This window comes from Phascolarctos cinereus, unplaced genomic scaffold, assembly GCF_003287225.1.
Source record: "Phascolarctos cinereus isolate Bilbo 61053 unplaced genomic scaffold, phaCin_HiC Scaffold_4;HRSCAF=312, whole genome shotgun sequence".
Lineage (NCBI taxonomy): Eukaryota > Metazoa > Chordata > Mammalia > Diprotodontia > Phascolarctidae > Phascolarctos > Phascolarctos cinereus.
Window position 1 is genome coordinate 479,596,583 of NW_027555847.1, and position 19,809 is coordinate 479,616,391.

Here is a 19,809-nt window from a genome sequence, read left to right on the forward strand (position 1 = left end):
TGCTGCTTTCATGGGGGTATTGAGTGTTGTGTTATTCCAGGTTTTCAGGGATAGCCCAGGCTGGAGACCAAGAAGCTTTCAGTGCTTCCAACATGGTCTTATGTAGCACAAAGTCTGATCACTAATCCACTGATCTGAGCTTTGAAAGTTTCTAGCTTGGTTTTGATTCTGAGCAACAGAAGAGTCTTTTAGGACTTGGCCACTGTTAGTCAGCTGGCAAGCTGTGATAGTTCAAAAAGACAAGTACGAGTTTCCTTTGTGTCTGAGATTCCTGCCTTGGCTATTTCTATGCATGCTTTAGATTGGAATGGAAGCTGGAACTGAAATCCTATTCCACTCCCGGGTTCTGAGCCACATATCTGCTGCACACTTCTGAATTTCCTTCTTGTGCAGCTGATGAAACAAAAAATACAAAATGGTCATCATTTTGTACAGTCCACTCTCTTTGGGGAGAGTGGGGAAGATGGGGAAGAGTATGCTAAAAATTTTTTAAAAATCACAATTTTAGCTAATTTATAAACATTAATTTAGTTGTCAAATGATAAAGATTGGTGATATCAGTGTTTGGTGATGTAAAGACTTTTAAGTGCAACAGGCGAATAGCCATTTCAACAAAATTTTAGCCTCTGCTTTAACCTTTTGGCATGTTGTGGGGATGTGAAATATCTGATGTTAACTGGTTTGCCAGATGATTTAATGTCATCTGGCCTTTTGGGCAGATACCAAGAGTTCACAAAACCATTGAGGCATACAGTAGTAAATCTTTACCATAGCTTTTTAAGTCCTGAGTGACAATATCCTCCAATGTCCACAATATAGGCAGTACTCTTTTCATAAAATCTGTTCTCTGTATATAAACCTCCATTCTCTCTTTTTCTTCCTTTTTTCCCCTAATTGATCCAACCAAAATGTTTTTTCCTTGCATTCATTTCTTTTAATTTTCTTTATTAATTTAAAAATCAAATGAATTGATCATTGATTTTTTTTTCCTAAACATTTTTTTTTAACTTATGTGGCCCTTATTAGATATTTTCCCTCTTTTGGGTTACTGGCTTTTGTTTAGAAAGACAGGTTCCACATCTGATAAAGATATACAACATTAATATTATTGCAGAATTTGAGACTTTTCAGGACATTACTAAGGTCTAGCAGTGATTTGTATTTGCTATTGGTTATTTTGTTAAAATTTTGGAAAATATTTTGAGGAGTCATTTCACCTGAATCAGTGATCAAATACTATATAATTAAGTGTTAAATTATAGTATGTGAGTACTGTCAAATGAATGCTATAGCAGGCCTTTGAAAAATTATTAGGTTATCTGAGGAGAGAAAGGAGGGCAATTTTAGATGAAAGGTACCACAAGTAAAGATGCCTTGTATAGGTGAGGGACACTAAGGAGATCAGCATAATTAAAGTAGATGTTTCTGTTAAGGTATAGTGAGAGATAAGAATTGAACTTGTATTTGAAGGGCCTTGAATACCAGTATAGAAAGCTAGCCATGACGCTATGGACTCATGTGCTAGGAAGTTATTTAAGGGTTTTGAGCAGGAGAGTGACATAACGAAAAGAATTTCAAGAAGATAAATCTGGTGGCATTGGTCAGGGTGAATCAGTGACGTCAATTCAAGGATTATTTTAAATAATGGGCTTTCAAGCTGTGGTGGGGAGCTATACAAGTGACACAGCCTCAGGGCGGTTACCAGGCATAGCCCCCTTAGTGTATAATAATGACAAGGGCCTTTGATTAGAATGGTGGGGGAAAAAAAGTGGAAAAAAAAGTGTGAACCTAAGAGAGTCTGTTTTAGGTAGAAAATAGAGTCGGTGATGTGACCTTTCCTTAAAAGGTTAGAACTCTGTGTAGTAATTTTGACTAGGTACTTTGGACTTAGGTAGTCGTGGTTTCATATTTTTTCCTAGTAATAACATGGGATATAAATTAGTCACCCAAATTATAAATCTGTCACCCAAATTCATTAATAGATGTTCATTTATTAATACTTAATATAAATGCCATATAATTACGTGTTTTCTCTTCCATACATTTCACTCCTTATGTTTAAGTCTGATTTGAAATTTACATTTTTCTAATTTAGAACCTTTTAGAAAAATCAATTGAAAGGGAAACACGCCAAGAATATGCCCTGGCTATGATTCAGTGCAAAGTTCTGAAACAGTTGGAGAACTTGGAGCAGCAAAAGTATGATGATGAAGATATAAGTGAAGATATAAAATTTCTTTTGGACAAACTTGGTGAAAGTGTCCAGGATCTTAGGTATGTTGTAGCATGACTTAATTTGAATTAACTTATTTTAAGGTTTTGAGTAAGTGTACACATAGGAATGCATATGTTTTAGGCAAATCGGGGAGATTAGTATTGAATAATTGTGTTTTAAAATAGAATTAGACAAAGATTCAACCCTTTTCTTCCCTCACCCCCAAATATAATTTAGTAGACATAGTAACGCTATGGTGGGTTACCAAAACTAACAGTATGATCTCTTGGAGATTTGAATTTGGTAAGGGAGCGTGATGATGAGACACATATGCAGTTATAATACTTAGTAATAAAGGCATTATGAAGATATAAAAGCAAGGTTTATGTGATGTTCCAAGAGGAAGATCATTTCTGACTAAGGGATGGGAGGGAGTCAGGGTATAAGATTTTGAAAGGCAAGTGTCATTTTATAATTGAGTAAGAATTTATTTAGGAAGACAGTGGAGTAGGTCAGAAAACTTTCCTCCACACACACAAAAAGAGAATATCACCTTAAAGTGAACATAGAGTGGCAGAGATAAATGACAGTCATGGTAAAACAGTTGTCCTTCTACTACCTTGAAACAAGGTAGTAACAAGATTGCCCCACTTGTGGTTCCTGAATAGTTTTGCCTTCTTGTATTTAGAAAAGTGTTTTATTGATACTCTTTCTGGAGGAGCATCTTTGTCACTATTCATTAATTCATCTCCCAGCCCCAACCAAAGAGAAGCCCTCCTTTTTAACAAGTGCACATAGTCAGAAAAAACACATCCGTCCACATTTTGACTGTATCTAAAAATGTTGTATCTCTTTCTGCGTCTCTTATCTCTTACCTCTTTGCCAAGCGATAGGAGACATGCTTTGTTATCAGTATTCTGAAGTCATGATTGGTCATAGAATTGGTCAGATTTCTCAAGTCTTTTATAGCTATAATACTGTGATCATCATGGAAATTATTGTCCTGGTATTGCCCGTTTTGGCTTGCATCAGTTCATGTAAGTTCCTGAGCCTCTCTTAATCCATTATAATTATTATTTTTTATGGCATAAAAACAATTACATTCATATACAACAATCTGTTCACACATGCCCCTATTAATGGGCACCACTTTGTTCTTTACTATAACAAAAAGTGCTGCTATAAATATTTTTGTGCATTTGGATCCTTTCCTTTTCTTGGAACATTTTGGTGTCTGTACATAGTAGTGGTATTTGGTTTTCCCAAATGGCTGGACCATTTACAGCTCCAACAGCAGTGCTTTTAGTAAGGTGCCTGTCCTCTGTCAGGCCCTCCAGTTATTGTTGTTTTTACTTTTTGTCATCTTTATTTTGTGGGGCAGAATTTTAGTTTTCATTCACATTTCTCTTGTTAAGATGGCTTTTCTTTTTTAAAATGTGGAGGTCTATAACTTGCATTTCTTCATTTGAAAATGGCCTGTTTCCTTTAACCATTTATCAACTAGTGAATGACTCTTGTTCTGATATATTTATATTAATTCTCCATATATATTAGTTGTCAGACCTTTTTCAGACAAATCTGTTCAGAGGTTTTATCCCATTTAACGGATTCTGTACACGTTCTTATTGTATTAGTTTAGCTTGTACAAAAGTTTTTAGTTTTTATTAAAAAAATCCATTTATCTTGACATGTCATCCAACCCCTGTTTAGTTAAGAATTCTGTCCCTTGGTATAGTTGTGAAAGATCTCTCCTCTTCACTGATTTATTTATGAGATGACATTTTACATTTTGATCTTATTTCAATTTCGTATTTTTTTTCTCGTGTTACATTCAAACTATGTTGCTGTGTTCTGTTGGTTTTGGATTTTGTATACCTAATCTATTCCATCGATCAACTTTTAAGTTTCTGGACCAGTACCAGTTTCAGTGGTTACTGTATTATAGTATAATTTGAGATTTTTCACTCCTGGACCCCATCATTCCTACTTTTTTTTCCCCATTATTTTTGAGATTCTTGATCTTTTGTTTCTTTGGATAATTTGTGTTATGATTTTGAAGTAAGCCTTTCATGGTTTGGTATGGCAACACATTTATGAATTGGTTTAGTGATATTTCTGTTGGCAGAAAGCTGAACAAAAAATATTTTTCCAATTATTTAAGTCTTCCTCTATATTTCCATAAAGAGTGTTTTATAGTTGTTTATATTCATATAAACACTAAGTATCATGGTAGATTGATTACCAGATACTTTATATATTTGTATTTACTTTGAAAATTATTTTTATATATTCTTTTATTTGGTCTTGTTAGCAATATATAGAAAGGCTGACAGTTTTTGTGAGTTTATTTTTATAATATTGCTAATTTATTGAAGTTATTTTTCTGTTGATTTTTAATTAAATTTTTAGTGTTCTGAAAGTAAGCAGTCCTGTCATCTACAAAGAACAATACTTTTGTTTATCAATTGCTTATATTTTATTTCTCAATTTATTTTTCTTGTCTTATTGCTGTAGCTGTCAAATAATTTAGTAGTAACTATGGTCATTATTGCTTTAGGGGAAGGGAATAAGTATTTACATAGTACTACTGCGTGCCAGGCAGTGGGCTAAGCACTTAAAAAAAAATCTCATTAGATCTTCACAACCAACCCTTGGAGGTGGGTGCTATTATTATCCCCACTTTACAGATGAGGAAACTGAGACAAACAGAGGTTAAGTTACTTGTCCAGGGTCACAGCTGATAAGTGTCTGAGGTCAGATTTGAACTTAGTTTTTCCTGACTAGGCTCAGTGCTCTAACTACTGTGCTATCACTGTGCTACCAGCTGCTTCTTTAATCCTGTTCCTGTTGTTGCTTTAACCTTGGTTCTTAACAGAAAGATGTCTACAGATAATGCTAGCTTTCGGATTTAAGTACTTTTTACTACATTAAAGAAAAGTCTGTTTAGTTCTATGATTCTTAGTATTTTTTAGCATAAATTAGTTGTATTTGGTTTGAAGATTTTTTCTGATACAACCATGTGATTTTTATAGTATTTGTCATTAATATGGCCTGTTGTTTGTAGTTTTCCTAATGTTGACCAAAGCCCATATTCCTTATACAAATCTGATCTGCACATGTACAATAGTAGTCTTTTGAATCTGTTGTTGTAACTTCTTTGGTAATATTTTGTTCAGTGTTTTTGTATCACTAGTCATTAGAGATACTGGTCTGTAGTTCTCTTCTTTATCACTTCCTGGTTTGGACCTCAATATCATATTTGTCTTTTAGAAGAAATTTGTTAGAATTCCTTCTTTATCTATTTGGTTAACAATTTTTCTAATGTTGAAGTTAGGGCATTGGACTTTGTAGTCAGGAAAACCCGAGTTGGTTCAGATCCCTTCTCAGATACTGTGTGACTCTGAGGAAATCACTTAACCACTCCTTACTTATAAAATGAGGCTTCCAAGATCTCTTTCAGATCTAAATTTATGATACTTTTTCCTTCCCTTTTAAAAGGTCTTAAAAAAAAAAAGGCAAAACCACACCCAGGTCCAGAGTTTTTCTTTCTTTGATCCTTGAAGACCATGAGATTCTGAGCAAACAGTTGTCTTGTATTCTCTCCCTATTAAGCATTCAATATTTGATTGTCATTTAACTCCTTCATGTCCTAATAGATGTGCTATTCTGGGTTTCTCATGATTCTTGTGTTTATGTTTCAGGGATTATACCCAGAATCAATATTTGTTTCTGGAATGCTTGGAAGTATTTTATAAAAGGTCCATTTTTTTCAGTATAGAATTTTATTCAGTTTTGTGGGATATGTTGCTCTTGGATGTAAGCCCTTTTTTTCTTTTATCTTTTTGTATAAGATATTACAAGGTTTTTATTTTATTGTTATTGTTGTGTATAGACCCAACCAGATTTGTGTCTCAACTCCTGTAGTTTTGGGCAGACTGGAAGAGCTCACTGGTTTTTGTCTTTGGTTTTATATTAAATCTTTTTATCATCTGATAGTCTTGTTTGTTGTGTCTGAGCCCTGGGCTTGGTTAGTACCTTTGCCACGAAGTCCTCATAACACACATTTTCCTGAGTACTTATTAAGGTAAAGATGACAATGCTCATCAAATGTCTTTTAAACTGTTTTTTTTTTCTGATATCATTGGACCTGAAATATAGGAACATGTGCTCATGTACCCGAGTCCTTTAACTGATGACTGTCCTGGTGATAAATAGAAAACTTGGTTCTCTTTCTCTCCTCTCCTGACTCATTTGCTTTCTTTGCACCTAAATGTCAGTTACTTCCTACAGTACAGTTTGAGGATAGCATGGAGACATAAGTGATACTTTGTTCAGAACAGTTGGAGATTTTAAAAGCCATCCGCTTCTAACAGCTAATTATTAATTTTAAACCAAAGAGTTTAGTGCCTAAAGACATTGTTCAAGTTCTGAATTTGTGGCAAAAATGTAAATTGACAATATTGCATTCATGTTTTTGTATTTATGATCATAGAAATTTTAGTGGTGAAAGGGGCCTAGGAGGTTGTTTAGTTCAACTTGTTACTTTTTTCATGAATTCCCTGTACATTGCGGATAAATGGTCCTCCAGTTTCTGCTTGAACACCTGTAGTAGTAGGAGACTCAATGTCTCACAAAATACCCCATTCCATTTTCAAGCATTCTTAATTGTTAGGAAGTTCTTTCTGTCACTGAACCAAAATTTATCTTTTTGTAACTCCTATTTATTCATCCTGGGTCTGCATTGTGGACTTAATATAGATTTAGTCTAATCTCCCCACTAATTGACAGGTATTATGCTCTCCCTCCCCTTCCCCAGCTAAGTTGTCATTTTTTTTTAGGTTAAAACACTACTTTGTAAGTGAATCAGAGGTCCTTTTACTATCCAGTACACTTCTCCATAGATATGCTTCAGCTTATGAATATAAAATATGAAATTTGAGTAGTGCAAAGTGAGACTATTAACTCTCTTGTTTTGGGTACTGTACTTCTATTAATACAGTATGAGATTATCCCCCCACCTTTTTGGGTGTGCAGACCTATCATTTTATCAATAAAGGGTAGTAGTTCTCAAGAAGACCACCCTTTGAGGGTATCTGTGAAGTCAAAGTTATTTTCATAATAATACTAATAGGTTTTAATTTTTAATATGGTAAATATATTTAGATATGACCCACATAAACAAAAGCTCTTTGGGATTCCTCAGTAATTTTTATGTGTGTAACGGGGTCCTGAGACCAAAAAGTTTGAGGACTGTGGGCATAGGGAAATCTGGTTGAGAAACTCACTTAAGTGACTTATCTACTCAGTTGCCAGTTATAGCCTGAGAGTTTTTCCTGGAGCCGCTGAGAAGTTCAGTGACTTTCTCACAGCTAGTATGTGTTGGAGTCAAGATTCCAACCTAGCTGTTCTTGTCTTAAAGGCCAAGCTTCTTTCTACCCTGTTAACATTAGGAGCCCATTAATTCCTCCTCTTCCTCTTACCTGGGTGGGGAGGGTTGGGGATCAGGTGGGTTCAGAAAAGGATGGCTAAACCTAAAACTCTTCATGTATTTTTCTCAACACGTTAACTGCTTTCTAGTCTTCATTTCATTCCATATTCTTGTACTAGATTCTTTGTATCTATGTTCAGGGCTTATATTTATCCCATTACAATTCATATTTAGAAATACAGAATTTCAAAGTTGGAAGGGACTAGAGAGATCACCTAATCTAACCTTTTTCTGAATAAGAATCCCTTTTATATCATACACAAAGCTTCAAAGCTTAAACTTGCCCTTTCCACCACTGGATAGTTTTAATTTTAAGCAAATTTTTGGTTATATCAAATCTGAATACTTTTCTTTGAAACTTATACCCATTGTTCTTCTGTGGGCTAAGCAGAGCAAAACCTCTCCTTCTGCTGACAGTTCCTCAGATAACTTAAAGACAATCACATTTTTTGAATACCTAAAGATGTAAATATTTACTTGATAATCTGTCCAAGAATTTTACTGGGGACTTTTATCAAGTACATTGGTTTATAGTTTTTGGAATTTATCCTTTTCCCCTATCAAAATTGGGGCATTTAATCATCTCCAGTGTTCTGGAATGTCTTCATTATTGACAGATCTTTAAAGGTGTTTGATTCTGGTTTCATGATGAAAAATTAAGAATATATATATTTTTCTCCCAGCATTTTTGATTCGTGGATTCAGAAAAGCAGATATAATTTCCTAGATTTGAACTTGCTTGCTTTTTGCCCTACCTGTCCTATTCTCCCTTAACCATGTTTGTTCTATCTTCCTTTTCCAGTAAAAATATAGTTCCTCATAATTAAGAAGACAGAAGCAAAAGAGATATTTGAAAAGTTTGTCTTTGCCTCCTACATTATCTTTATCAGTTGCTTTTCCCTTCCTAATTTTTCCTTCTTGTAGTAGTAAGAACTTTTTTTAAAAACACTTTTTATTTTCTTTTTCACAAGTCTGTTCTCATTTATATCCTTCTGACCCTTTTCTTATTGACCCATTCCACTCTTTCATTCTTTCTTGGTTATGTGACCCCTGTTTCTGTATTTTATATATGACCTTCAAAAACTTAGGCTCATCAGAGAGCTCCCATTAAATTATATACATCCTTTTATGTGGCTCCTCATTTCCTTCATCCTTCATAAAAATTTAATTTTTGAGAGATTTTAATTTCTTTTTAGAGCCCATGACCACATGGGATCATGACTATCTTTTATTTAAACTTTTGAAATCTGTCTCCTAATTTTTAGGGCATATTTTTATATTCAGAGTTTCACTGCTTGTCTGTCACAAACTTTAATTATAAATGTTTACTCAGTAGGTTCCATTTGCATCCTCTTCCAACAGTCATTTCTTTCTTGGTTATCTGGATTCAATTCAAGATTCTTTTCAGTGTATCTTGTATCTATGAACATCTCAAATTATCAGAAAGACACTCTATCAATTTATCTGCCACTCTGTATTTAGCAGAAGAGACTTCAACTAGTTGTTTGGATAGCTGAGAAATTCTTCTTTAATTACTTTATCTTACATCTACCAGTTTTCTTGCTTATGTCACACAGCTATATAATTTTCTATTTCTGATGCATGGTGAACACTGAAGGAATGTTTGTTGACTGACTACCTGTTCCTTGCCTTCAATTTTCAACCAAATCTTCTGCACTATGCCTTCCCGTCATTCATGTATTTAAAAGGTATTTGTACTTTACATAATAGGGCTACTTCACCTTCCCCTCAATTAGATTTCATTGAATCACAGAATATCATTTAGGTCTAGTCATCTAGTTCAAAATATAGCAAGAATTCTTTCTATAACATCTCCAAGAGGAAGTCATATAAGCTCTACTGGACCTCCAGAGATGAGGAAATTCCCTCACTATCAAGGTAGCCCATTCCACTTTTGCTACTTATAAGGAAACCTTTTCACTTAATAGAACTGAAATCTGCCTCTGGATTTTTTTCCCTTTGTTCCTACTTCTGTCTCTGGCATGGTGGTTTTTGTTTTTTTTTTTTTAATTATAAAATTGCTTAGGTCCTCTTACAAAGGGGCCTTCAAGTAGTTGAAAATAGTTCTTTGTTCTTTTAAAATGACAAAGGTATATATTTTTCCTCTGATATATTCTAATTGTGAATCCCATATTATCAAGTCTCACTTATACTTGTGAAGTCATATATACACCCCTCTGCCTCCTAGTGTTACATAATTTTGTTTACTTAGTCTATTTCCTCGTAAAGAATTGAAAGACAGAAACTGATTTTGGGTGTGATCTACTTCATACAAAGCATTTTAGCTTGACTGTAACATTTCATACTTATGATTAGGTTTTACAGTGAAAGTAGCATCAGATTTGGGGGCAGAGGACATGAGGTCATGTGCCAGCTCTGTCTCAATACCTCTTTGACTTGTAGTTGAATCATCTTCTTTGTGTCTCAGTTTTCCCATCTGTAAATGAAGAGTTTAGATTATCACAGAGGTCCTATCTGGTCTAAATCTGTGAGCCTCTTGTCTTTTCCAGTTCTACTATCTTGTGACTTCATATACTTATTCATGTGTGGTGCCATACTGTCCTGATAGTGAATTTTATTTAAATTTTGTAAAAGATACTAACTTTTCACTGTTAGTAGTTTCCTTATTTTTGTATATATCTCACTTAAAGTTCAGAATATTTGAATTTAGGGGTAATGGGGAAAACCTTTTGGCTCAGGCTGTGAATTATTAGAGACTTAACTTTTTAAATTTCTTTAAAAAATATTTTTATAGCTCATTTGATGAATACAGTTCAGAACTCAAGTCGGGAAGGCTGGAATGGAGCCCTGTTCACAAATCAGAGAAATTTTGGAGGGAGAATGCTGCGAGGTTAAATGAAAAGAACTATGAGCTGTTGAAGTAAGTTCTTAATCTATTAAAAAAAAATTTGACCTTGAATCATGCTTCATATTTAGATTCTTTAGATTGAAATTAATTTATGTTTCTTTAAACGTTTTAAATTAGCAAGCATTTGTTAAGTACCTACTATATTCCAGACACTGGAAATACAGAGGCAAAAGTGAGACAATTTGTTCTGCAGTTGCTTACATTCTATTGGAGTGAAGGACATGGCATGGTCACAGATAAAAACAGGATATGTGCTAAGTATATGCTACCTTTTGGCCAGAGAATTGATTCATGGATCTAGGTTCATTTTGGGAGGACTTTGATGTACATATTTCTAATAACACCTGATGGTACTTAAATCTTTTATATTTATATATGTTAAATATTTTAAAATGACTTATTTGCTTATGATATCTTTCATGTAAATAATTGTGATATAGTGAACAACTCACAAGAAATCCAGATCTGACCAAAATACATATCTAATACCAAGGAAAGCATTTATTACAAAATCCTTTTATCTAAGGCGAAGCTATCCTTGATTTGCTTTTATGTTGACTGAAAATTCAACTTAAAAATACCTCTATTTTATGAATTGTTAGCTTGAAGGAAAGTAATAGAGCAGAATCTTTGCTCTCTTATGATATTTCTATCTTAAAACAAGAAAAGATTTATGTTTTGTGACCTTGTTTGTAAAGTTGTGAGAAAATATTTTGTAAACCTTGCAGAACTCTATAAATGTGAGGAAGTTGAGGTAGTTGTCATTTCTTCAAGATCACATGTGTGCTAATGGACAGTGATGACTAAAGTTATCTGCAGGTTGAACTAAAGTTTATATTGATTTAATTTTACTTTTTTAATGAAGATTTCTAAAGCCCTCCTTGTGTTATAAAAATTGCAATTATCAATAATCATTTACCATGCAACATATTTTACTGTAGGTTATGTGCTAACAATTCAGGATATAAAGAAATGTAGCTTCTGCAGATACAATTTTTGTTTCAGGTATGTATGTAAGTAAGATTACAAAAAAGGCTAGGGGCAATAAAAGGAAAGAATTCTTAAGTTTTATATCATAATTATTTATTCATATATATGAATATGCAAGTAAGCTTCTTGAGGACAGAAACTATATCTTATTTTGTCTTTGTAGCCCTAATTATGTTCCACAGGGCCTTGTAAATAATATGTACTTAATAAATGTTGATTGACTTTATATCAGTTATTTTGATTTAATTAATTTAAATTTTCATTTTAATAAATTAAGTATTTCCTGACATTTGAACTACTTATGCTATTAGTCTATTTTAAAGTTGTTATTTATCTTGTATACAGTTTTAATATGGTGTTATTGGTGTATTATGTTTAATTTCAAGTGTCACTTTTTAAAGAAAAGGCAGTTCACGAACATATTGGAAAGCACTTTTGTGTAGTGGATCTAGTGTTGATTTGGGAACTGGAAGAGCTCTGTTCAGTTATGTCCCTGACACTTACTAGCTATATGACAGTAGGCAATTTCTGAGACTCAATTTCCTCATTTGAAAAATGAGTCTAATACTCCTTGTAATTCCTACCTTATTAGGGTGGTTGTGAGGCTCAAAAAAGGCTCAAATAATATAATAAATGTTTAAGGCTTCATACATATGTATGTTGGTTGTTGCATTTTTTTGGTATAATTAAAAATAATGGTACTAATTTCAAAGGATAGTGAATAAAGTGGTGGGCCTGGAGTCAGGAAGACCTAGGTTCGAATCAGGCCTCAGATACTTGATAGCTGTGTGAGCCTGGGCAGGTCACTTAACCTCTGTTTGCTTTAATCCACCAGAGAAGGAAATGGCAGACCACTCCAGTATCCTTGCCAAGAAAACCCCATGGACAATATGGTCCATAGGGTCATGAAGACTCTGACATGACTGAATGATTGAACAACAAATTTGCTATAATTCTCGAAATAACGTATTGTAGAATCAATTTTTAACTTACTTTTTAGTTAAACCTTTAGGCTTACTGGAGATGAGAGGGAAGTGTTCAAATCTGCCTGTCTGTAGGAATCAAATACTTCCTTTCCTGCCATGGGATCCCCCTCCTCTCCAGCTTGCTACATGTGGATGGCCTCTTAGCTGGAATGGAATGGAATGAAAAAGCAGACACAACACTTACTATATGCCAAGTACTTCCTTAAGTACTAGAGATACAAATAGAAAAACCAAGACAGTCACTGTTCTTGTGAGATAATACATAAAGGATGGCTCAGTTTTATGGTGACAGAAAGGCCAAATGGTACCTAGGTTCAGAATGCAAGTAGCAGGGGAGATGGCAAGTCCCCAAGGACCTTGGGCAGCAAAGATAGAGCAGATGGTCTTTAAGAAACGAGATAGTGGATTCAAGGGTCAGAGTGCAGTGGGATTCTGGATTGCCTCTGACAGAACTGGACATTGTTTTGGAGTACAGCATCTAATGCCTGGTGGGAATCAAGGAGTGTAGCAATGGGGGTTGGGTTGGGGAAGGAGAAGATCCATAGCCACCTTAGTTAGTGGTGGTGCTGATCACAATAGTTGCGATACCTATTTGTATGCTGGTTTTAGCAACATTTGGGAAAAGCACCAAGCATGTACTGGTTTGCAGGCATTTTCCTATATGGGCCCAAAATTAATATTCTCACACTTTTATAACTCTGACACAATTTAAATTGCTCCTGAGGTTCTGGGGTTTTATCTCCCTAACTGTTAACATTTGTTATTCAAGCTGATTCTGAAATGTATGTATTTTCTTTTGGCATGGAATACATAAGTATATTCATAGTTTTATAAGCATGTATGTAGAACCTCATTTCAGTGCTGTTGTATGAGTACTATCCAATGACAGGTGTATACTTACTGTGGTAATCAGAAAAAGAATAATGCTATGTGTATAATTGTTTTCTGTGGTCAAAGGCCTGAAGTTGAGATTATTATTTCTGTGCGCATTTCCTCAGTGTAGTTACCAAGCCAGATTTTCAGGTCACAAGTTGCATATTTCATGTTCTGCCTTTACTTAGTCAAAAATATACCAGAAGCAGTAATAAATCATTTAGCCAGTAAATTCCTAATTGGAAAAAAAAAATATTTTAGGCCTTTCAGAGATAAAAAATGCCTCTGCCCATTGAAAGTGCTGTTTTTGAACATCAGAACTATTAAGAATTATTCTCTAAGCTATCAGTAGTGTCAACTTCTAAGTCATCTTTATTCATAAAAGACTTAATAGCAAGCTTCTTGTGTTTCTTTTTGGTACATAATGAAAATATTACCTTGTACTTTTGACATTTATTTAAGGCAAGGTTCTACTTGCTAAGTTTTACATTTACTTATCAGTCTATCCCTTTTTTTTCCTTCCCTTAATTTGACAGAAAAGTATCTGAGTAATGTTAAATATTTATCCAACTTAATGCTTATTTGTTAGTACAAAAGACCCTAAAACAAGAGCTCCATTTTTGCAAAATAGAGACATTGAGAGGCGATATGGTATAGTAGATAGAAAACTGCTCTTGGAACCAGGAAGATCTGTGTTCAAGGCCCATCTCTACCAGAAAGGTGGCAGAATCTAAGCTTAGACCAGTATTTTGTACCATTTACCAAGATAAACTCTAAATGGATATGTAACTCATACATAAAGACTGATTTCACAGAGGGCAAAGGAAGGAATTATTCTACATATTTGTGGATAGGTATGACCAATCAAGGAATAGAGTATCACAGAAAATAAAATAGACAATTTTGGTTAGTAAAACTTAAAAGTTTTTGTGCAGTCTAAACCAACACAGCTAAAATGATAATGGAAACAGAAAATTGATGATGAAGAGAAATCTGTGTAGCAAGTTTCTTTGATAATGGTCTCATTTTCAAGATACACAAAAGAATGGGTCAAAATTTATAAAAATAAAAGATTCCCAGATGATAAATGGCCAAAGGATATAAAAAGGCAGTTTCTAAAGAAGCAATCAGATTTTTGTTAATTGAAAAAAAACGTTAAAAAAAAGACTGCAACAAGGTCTTATTCTTCTTTTAGCACTGAGCACTCGTTACTGTCTTAGTAAATAATAATGTTTCATTAAGCCATCCATAAAACTAAAGTAGGTAGGTGGTAGTTGCCAGTCCCATTTTATCTTCTATATTAGCACCCATTCCTCTTATCAGTGAATGTAGAAGAGGAGAGTCCTACTCCTAGCTTCTGTCAAGTACAGGTTTGGGATGCTGTCTCACTCTGGAACCTACTTCCTTATGTGTAATAATAATAACAATAACAAACAACACTAATAGTAATAATACCAATGACAACAGCAACAATAATAACAACAATCATATGTGTGTTAAGGTTTGCAGGGTGCTTTACAAATATCTCATTTTATCCTTACATAAAACCTTAGAGGTAAGGCAAACAGAGGTTAAGTGACTTATTTAGGTCACACAGCTTATGAGTCAGACAACAAAACTGAATGTAACTACTACCTATACCACCACCCTGCACTGAACTGTTCTTTAAGAAAAGAAATAAAGCCTTTGCCCTCCATAATCAAGTGAACAGATAACTTGCCTTTTCCTTCCAGAATCTTGTCCTGGACCAGAGCCTCAGAAAAAAGGCCTGGCCAGGGGCCAAGCACATACTCGTGGATGAGGCCTTCTTGATATAGTTGTTATTGTTGAGTCATTTCAGTTATATCCCACTCTTTATGGCCTCTTATTGCAGTTTTCTTGGCAGAGATACTGAAATTGTATGCCATATCCTTTTCCAGCTCATTTTACAGGTGAGAAAACCAAGTCAGATAGAGTTAAGTGACTTGCCTAGGGTCATACAGCTAGTAAGTATCTAAGGCTGGAGTTGAACTCTGGTTTCCTGACTCCAGGCCCGGTGTTATATCCACTGTGCCATCTACCTGCCAGCCTTTTCTTTATATAGATGTCTGTACAGTTAATGCCATCCTAATGTCTGAAGGTACCAAGAAATTTATATTTCTTTATGGGAATCTTCAGGCAGAAAGATATGGGCATATGGCCACCAACTATTTGTAGTCTCTAAATATGCATATGGTAGTACTGTATAAAGAACATTTTCAGTACATTTCTATACCAAAGGGAGATTTGGCACCTTTGCTTGGCTTTTTGGAGACTAATGAATACCAAGTCCTTGACAAAGCCCATGGAGTGCCGAGGTACTGGTACCTCTTAAATACTAAAGAGAAGAGCCTCCTGGGGGCTGAGCCAAAATGGCAGAGAGGCCAGGAAGTTGCTTGAGCTCTCCCCAGTTTCCCTCAGAAGCAGTGTTAAATCAAGCCTCTATAAGAATTCTGGAGTGACAGAATCTGAAAAATGATGGAGTGAAACAGTTTTCCAGCCCAAGATAACTTAGAAGGACTACAGAAAAGGTCTGTCTCATTTGGGTAAAAGGGGAGCACAGCCCAGCACAGGTGGTGTTTGGGCAAACCAGTGGGATACTCTTAGTTACAGCACAGATCAGCAACTGAGGCTCCATGGTTCTGGCTCAGCAGACCAGGGCACAGCAGGCCAGCCTTCAGCCCCAGGACTCAGGGCATAACAGGTGCAACTAGGCCAGGCCACCCTAGTGCAGTGGGCAAGTCACCAACTCCAGAGGCCCTGACTCAGAAAACGAGTGACCAGGCCCTTGGCCCCCCGTGCAAGAAGCTTGGGACAGTGCCCCCGGTATCCCAGAAGCAGAGCTCAAATTTAAAAAACAAGAAAAGAAAAGGAAATGAAAGGAATTAGAATAGACAATGAAGAAATAAACTATGACTGTGCAGATGATATGATGGTATATTTAGAGAATTCTAGAGAATCAACTAAAATGACTTAAAATAATCAACGCTTTTAGCAAAGTTGTAGGATATAAAATAAAGACATATAAATCATCAGCGTTTCTATATGTTACATCAGAGCTCAACAAGAAGAGATAAAAAGAGAAATTCCATTTAAAATCAATGTAGACAGTATAAAATATTTGGGAATTTACTTGCTGAGACAAACCGAGGAACTATATGAACACAATTACAAAACACTTTTCATGCAAATAAAGTCAGATCTAAACAACTGGAAACATGTTGTTGCTCATGGATGTGTAGTAGGCCAAGCTAATATAATAAAAATAACAATTCTACCTAAATTAGTTTATTAGTGTCATGCCAATCAAACTACCAAAAATTATTTTATAGAGCTAGAAAAAATGACAAATTTCATCTGGAAGAACAAAAGGTCAAGAATATCAAGGGAATTAATGAAAAAAAAATGCAAAGGAAGGTGTCCTAGCCATACCATAATCATCAAAACTACTTTGTACTGGCTAAGAAATAGAGTGGTGGATCAGTGGAATAGATTAGGTACGCAAGACACACTAGTAAATGATTATAGTAATCTACTGTTTGATAAATCCAGAGACTCCAGTTACTATTTGACAAAAACTGCTGGGAAAAATTGGAAAATAGTATGGCAGAAACTACGCATAGACCAACATCTCACACCGTTTACCAAGATAAGATCAAGGTGGATACATGATTCAGACATAAAGGGTGATACCATAAGCAAATTAGGAGAGCAAGGAATAGTTTACCTTTCAGATCTATGGAAAAGGGCAGAATTTATGACCAAACGAGATAGGAAACATTATGAAATGCAAAATGGGTAATTTTGATTACATTAAACTAAAAAGGGTTTGCACAAACAAAACCATTGCAACCAAGATTAGAAGGAAAGCAGAAAGATGGGAAACAATTTTTACAGACAGTATTTCTGATGAAGGCCTCATTTCTCTAATATGTAGAGAATGCAGTCAAATTTATAAGAATATAAGCCATTCCCCAACTGATAAATGTTCAAAGGATATGAACAGGCAGTTTTCAGATGAAGAAATTAAAGCTATCTATAGTCATATGAAAAAATGCTCTATTGATAAGAGAAATACAAATTAAAACAACTCTGAGGTACCACCTCACATTTGCCAAATTGGCTAATATGACAGAAGAGGAAAATGATAACTATTGGAGATGTGGGAAAATTGGGACACTAATGCATTGTAGGTAGAGTTGTGAATTGATCCAACTGTTTTGGAGAGCAATTTGGTACTATGCCCAAAGGACAGTCAAACTGTGCATACCTTTTGATCCACCAATACCATTACTAGATCTATATTCCAAAGGGATCATAAAAAAGGGAAAAGGACCTGCATGTACAAAAATATTTATAGCAGCTCTTTTTGTGGTAGCAAAGATATGGAAATTGAAGGAATGCTTATCAGTTGGGGAATGGCTGAACAAGCTGTAGTATATGAATTTAATGGAATACTATTGTGCTGTAAGAAATGTTGAGCAAGTGGATTTCAGAAAAACCTGGAAAGACTTACATGATCTGATGCTGAGTGAAGTGAGCAGAACCAGGAGAACATTGTACACAGTAACAACACCATTGTGCAGTGACTGACTTTGATAGACTAAGCTGTTCTCAGCAATAAAATGATTCAAGACAATTCCAAAAGGCTCATGATGGAAAATGCTACCCCGATTCAGAGAAAGAATGATGGATTATGAATGCAAATTGAAGCATACTATTTTCACTTTTTTTTGTGGCTTTTACCTTTTGTTCTGTTTCTTCTTTCATAACATGACTAATGTGGAAATGTGTTTACAGGATTGCACATGTATAACTGATATAAGATTGCTTGGGGAGGGGAGAGGAGGAAAGGAGGGAGAAAAAAAATTGAAAATCAAAGTCTTATTAAAAATGGATGTTAAAAACTTTTTTTACGTATAACTGGAGAAGGTAAAATACTGTTTACAAAAAAGTAAAGAACCTCCTGGAACAAGAGACCAAGCTTGCTCAGTTGATTAATAAATTAACAAGCATTCATCAAGAGCTCGCTGAACCACTTCTTCCTTTTTACCACTTATTCCTTCCTCTCGTAATCTTCTCCAAGATTCAAGTACTCTTCACTACCAGCTTTCCTCTCTTTCAGCAGTGGTTCTTGTCTTTTACTTTAATGAGAAAATTGAGACCATCTATCACTGTGTTAGGTGCTAGGGATAGACAAAAATGAAACAGTCCCTTCCTGTCAGGTAAATGACAGAATAACATTTTCCTTGCAAAGACTTGACCACCCAAGAGTCGTTAAATCAGTAGGAGTTGCTCTTAGAGGAACTATGTTTGAACAGCACCATTGAGGTTTTTACCTTAACCCTTGGTACTGAGAGGGACTAGACTGACACTGTCCATTGTCGTTAGAAGATCTTTCATGGTGGTGTCCTAGACAAATGGTCCTTCTCCCACCTCTTCTTTTCTCTGTAACTTAGAGGTCCCTGTCTAAGAAAAAACTTCTTTCTCTGCTATGACTGCTTTATGCTTGTTTATCTACAGTTGTCTCATCACTACCTTTGCCATCTGAAACACATTCTATCATTAGTCAATTCGTCTTGAGCCCAGAATTTTTCCTTTCACTCTATTTCCATCTTTTTTCATTTACAAAATCCTGGCTCTGTCTAGAATATGTTTCATCCCCCCATGCCCCCTCCAGTACCATGAGTTCCTCTCATGGACCCTGACTTACTGGTCAAGAGGAGTGATTGGTATGTACCTTGTTCTTCATTGCCCTTTCCAGTCTCTTTATTCATCACCATAACTCTGCAACTTCACCTTTAAGATTCACTCAGTCCATCTGTCTACATCCCTTTCTTTGGTTTAGGAACCCTGTGGTTGTTTTCCTTCCTTTTTCAAGGAGTACAGCACCTGACTTAGTCTTCCCTGAGGGGAATTTTAGGATACCTTTTGATGATTCCCTCAAACACTTTTGCTTCCTAATTCTTTAGCTTCCTCTCCCATGACCTAGCTCTTCACTTTATTTTGGCGCACCCATCTTCACATAGATGAGAATGCCATTGATCTTACTATCCCCCATAACTGTGCCACCTTTATAGTTCTGAACTCTTAATTGTAATTCTACTCTAATCATAATTTCCTATTCATCTGTCTTTTCCTTTACATATTCCTAACAGTTATGTGCCTGGCACATAGTGGATGCTCAGTAAATATATGCTGATTAATTGCATCTATCCTTTGGCCTAACTGCCATCTCTAATATACTCTATGCCCATCTACTGCTTATTTTACCAATCCATCTTGCTCTGATCCCTCTTTCCTCCCTCCACAGTCTTCATCCTGTGATTCACCAGTTCAGTAATATATT

General features: G+C 35.2%; 1 protein-coding gene across 3 annotated transcripts in view; it reads left to right on the forward strand.

Moving 5' to 3' along the window:
- The window catches only part of ATP6V1H (ATPase H+ transporting V1 subunit H), a 112,011-nt gene that overhangs the window by 48,029 nt on the left and 44,173 nt on the right, over positions 1-19,809 (forward strand). For all 3 annotated transcript variants that reach the window (XR_013486223.1, XM_021005914.2, XM_021005913.2), the window contains 2 exons: positions 2,096-2,274; positions 10,480-10,605. Coding sequence is in view for 2 of the 3 variants with exons in the window: in XM_021005914.2 (XP_020861573.1) it covers positions 2,096-2,274; positions 10,480-10,605 (305 nt within the window). In the remaining variant the exon portion in view is untranslated. The remainder of the gene's footprint in view (positions 1-2,095; positions 2,275-10,479; positions 10,606-19,809) is intronic.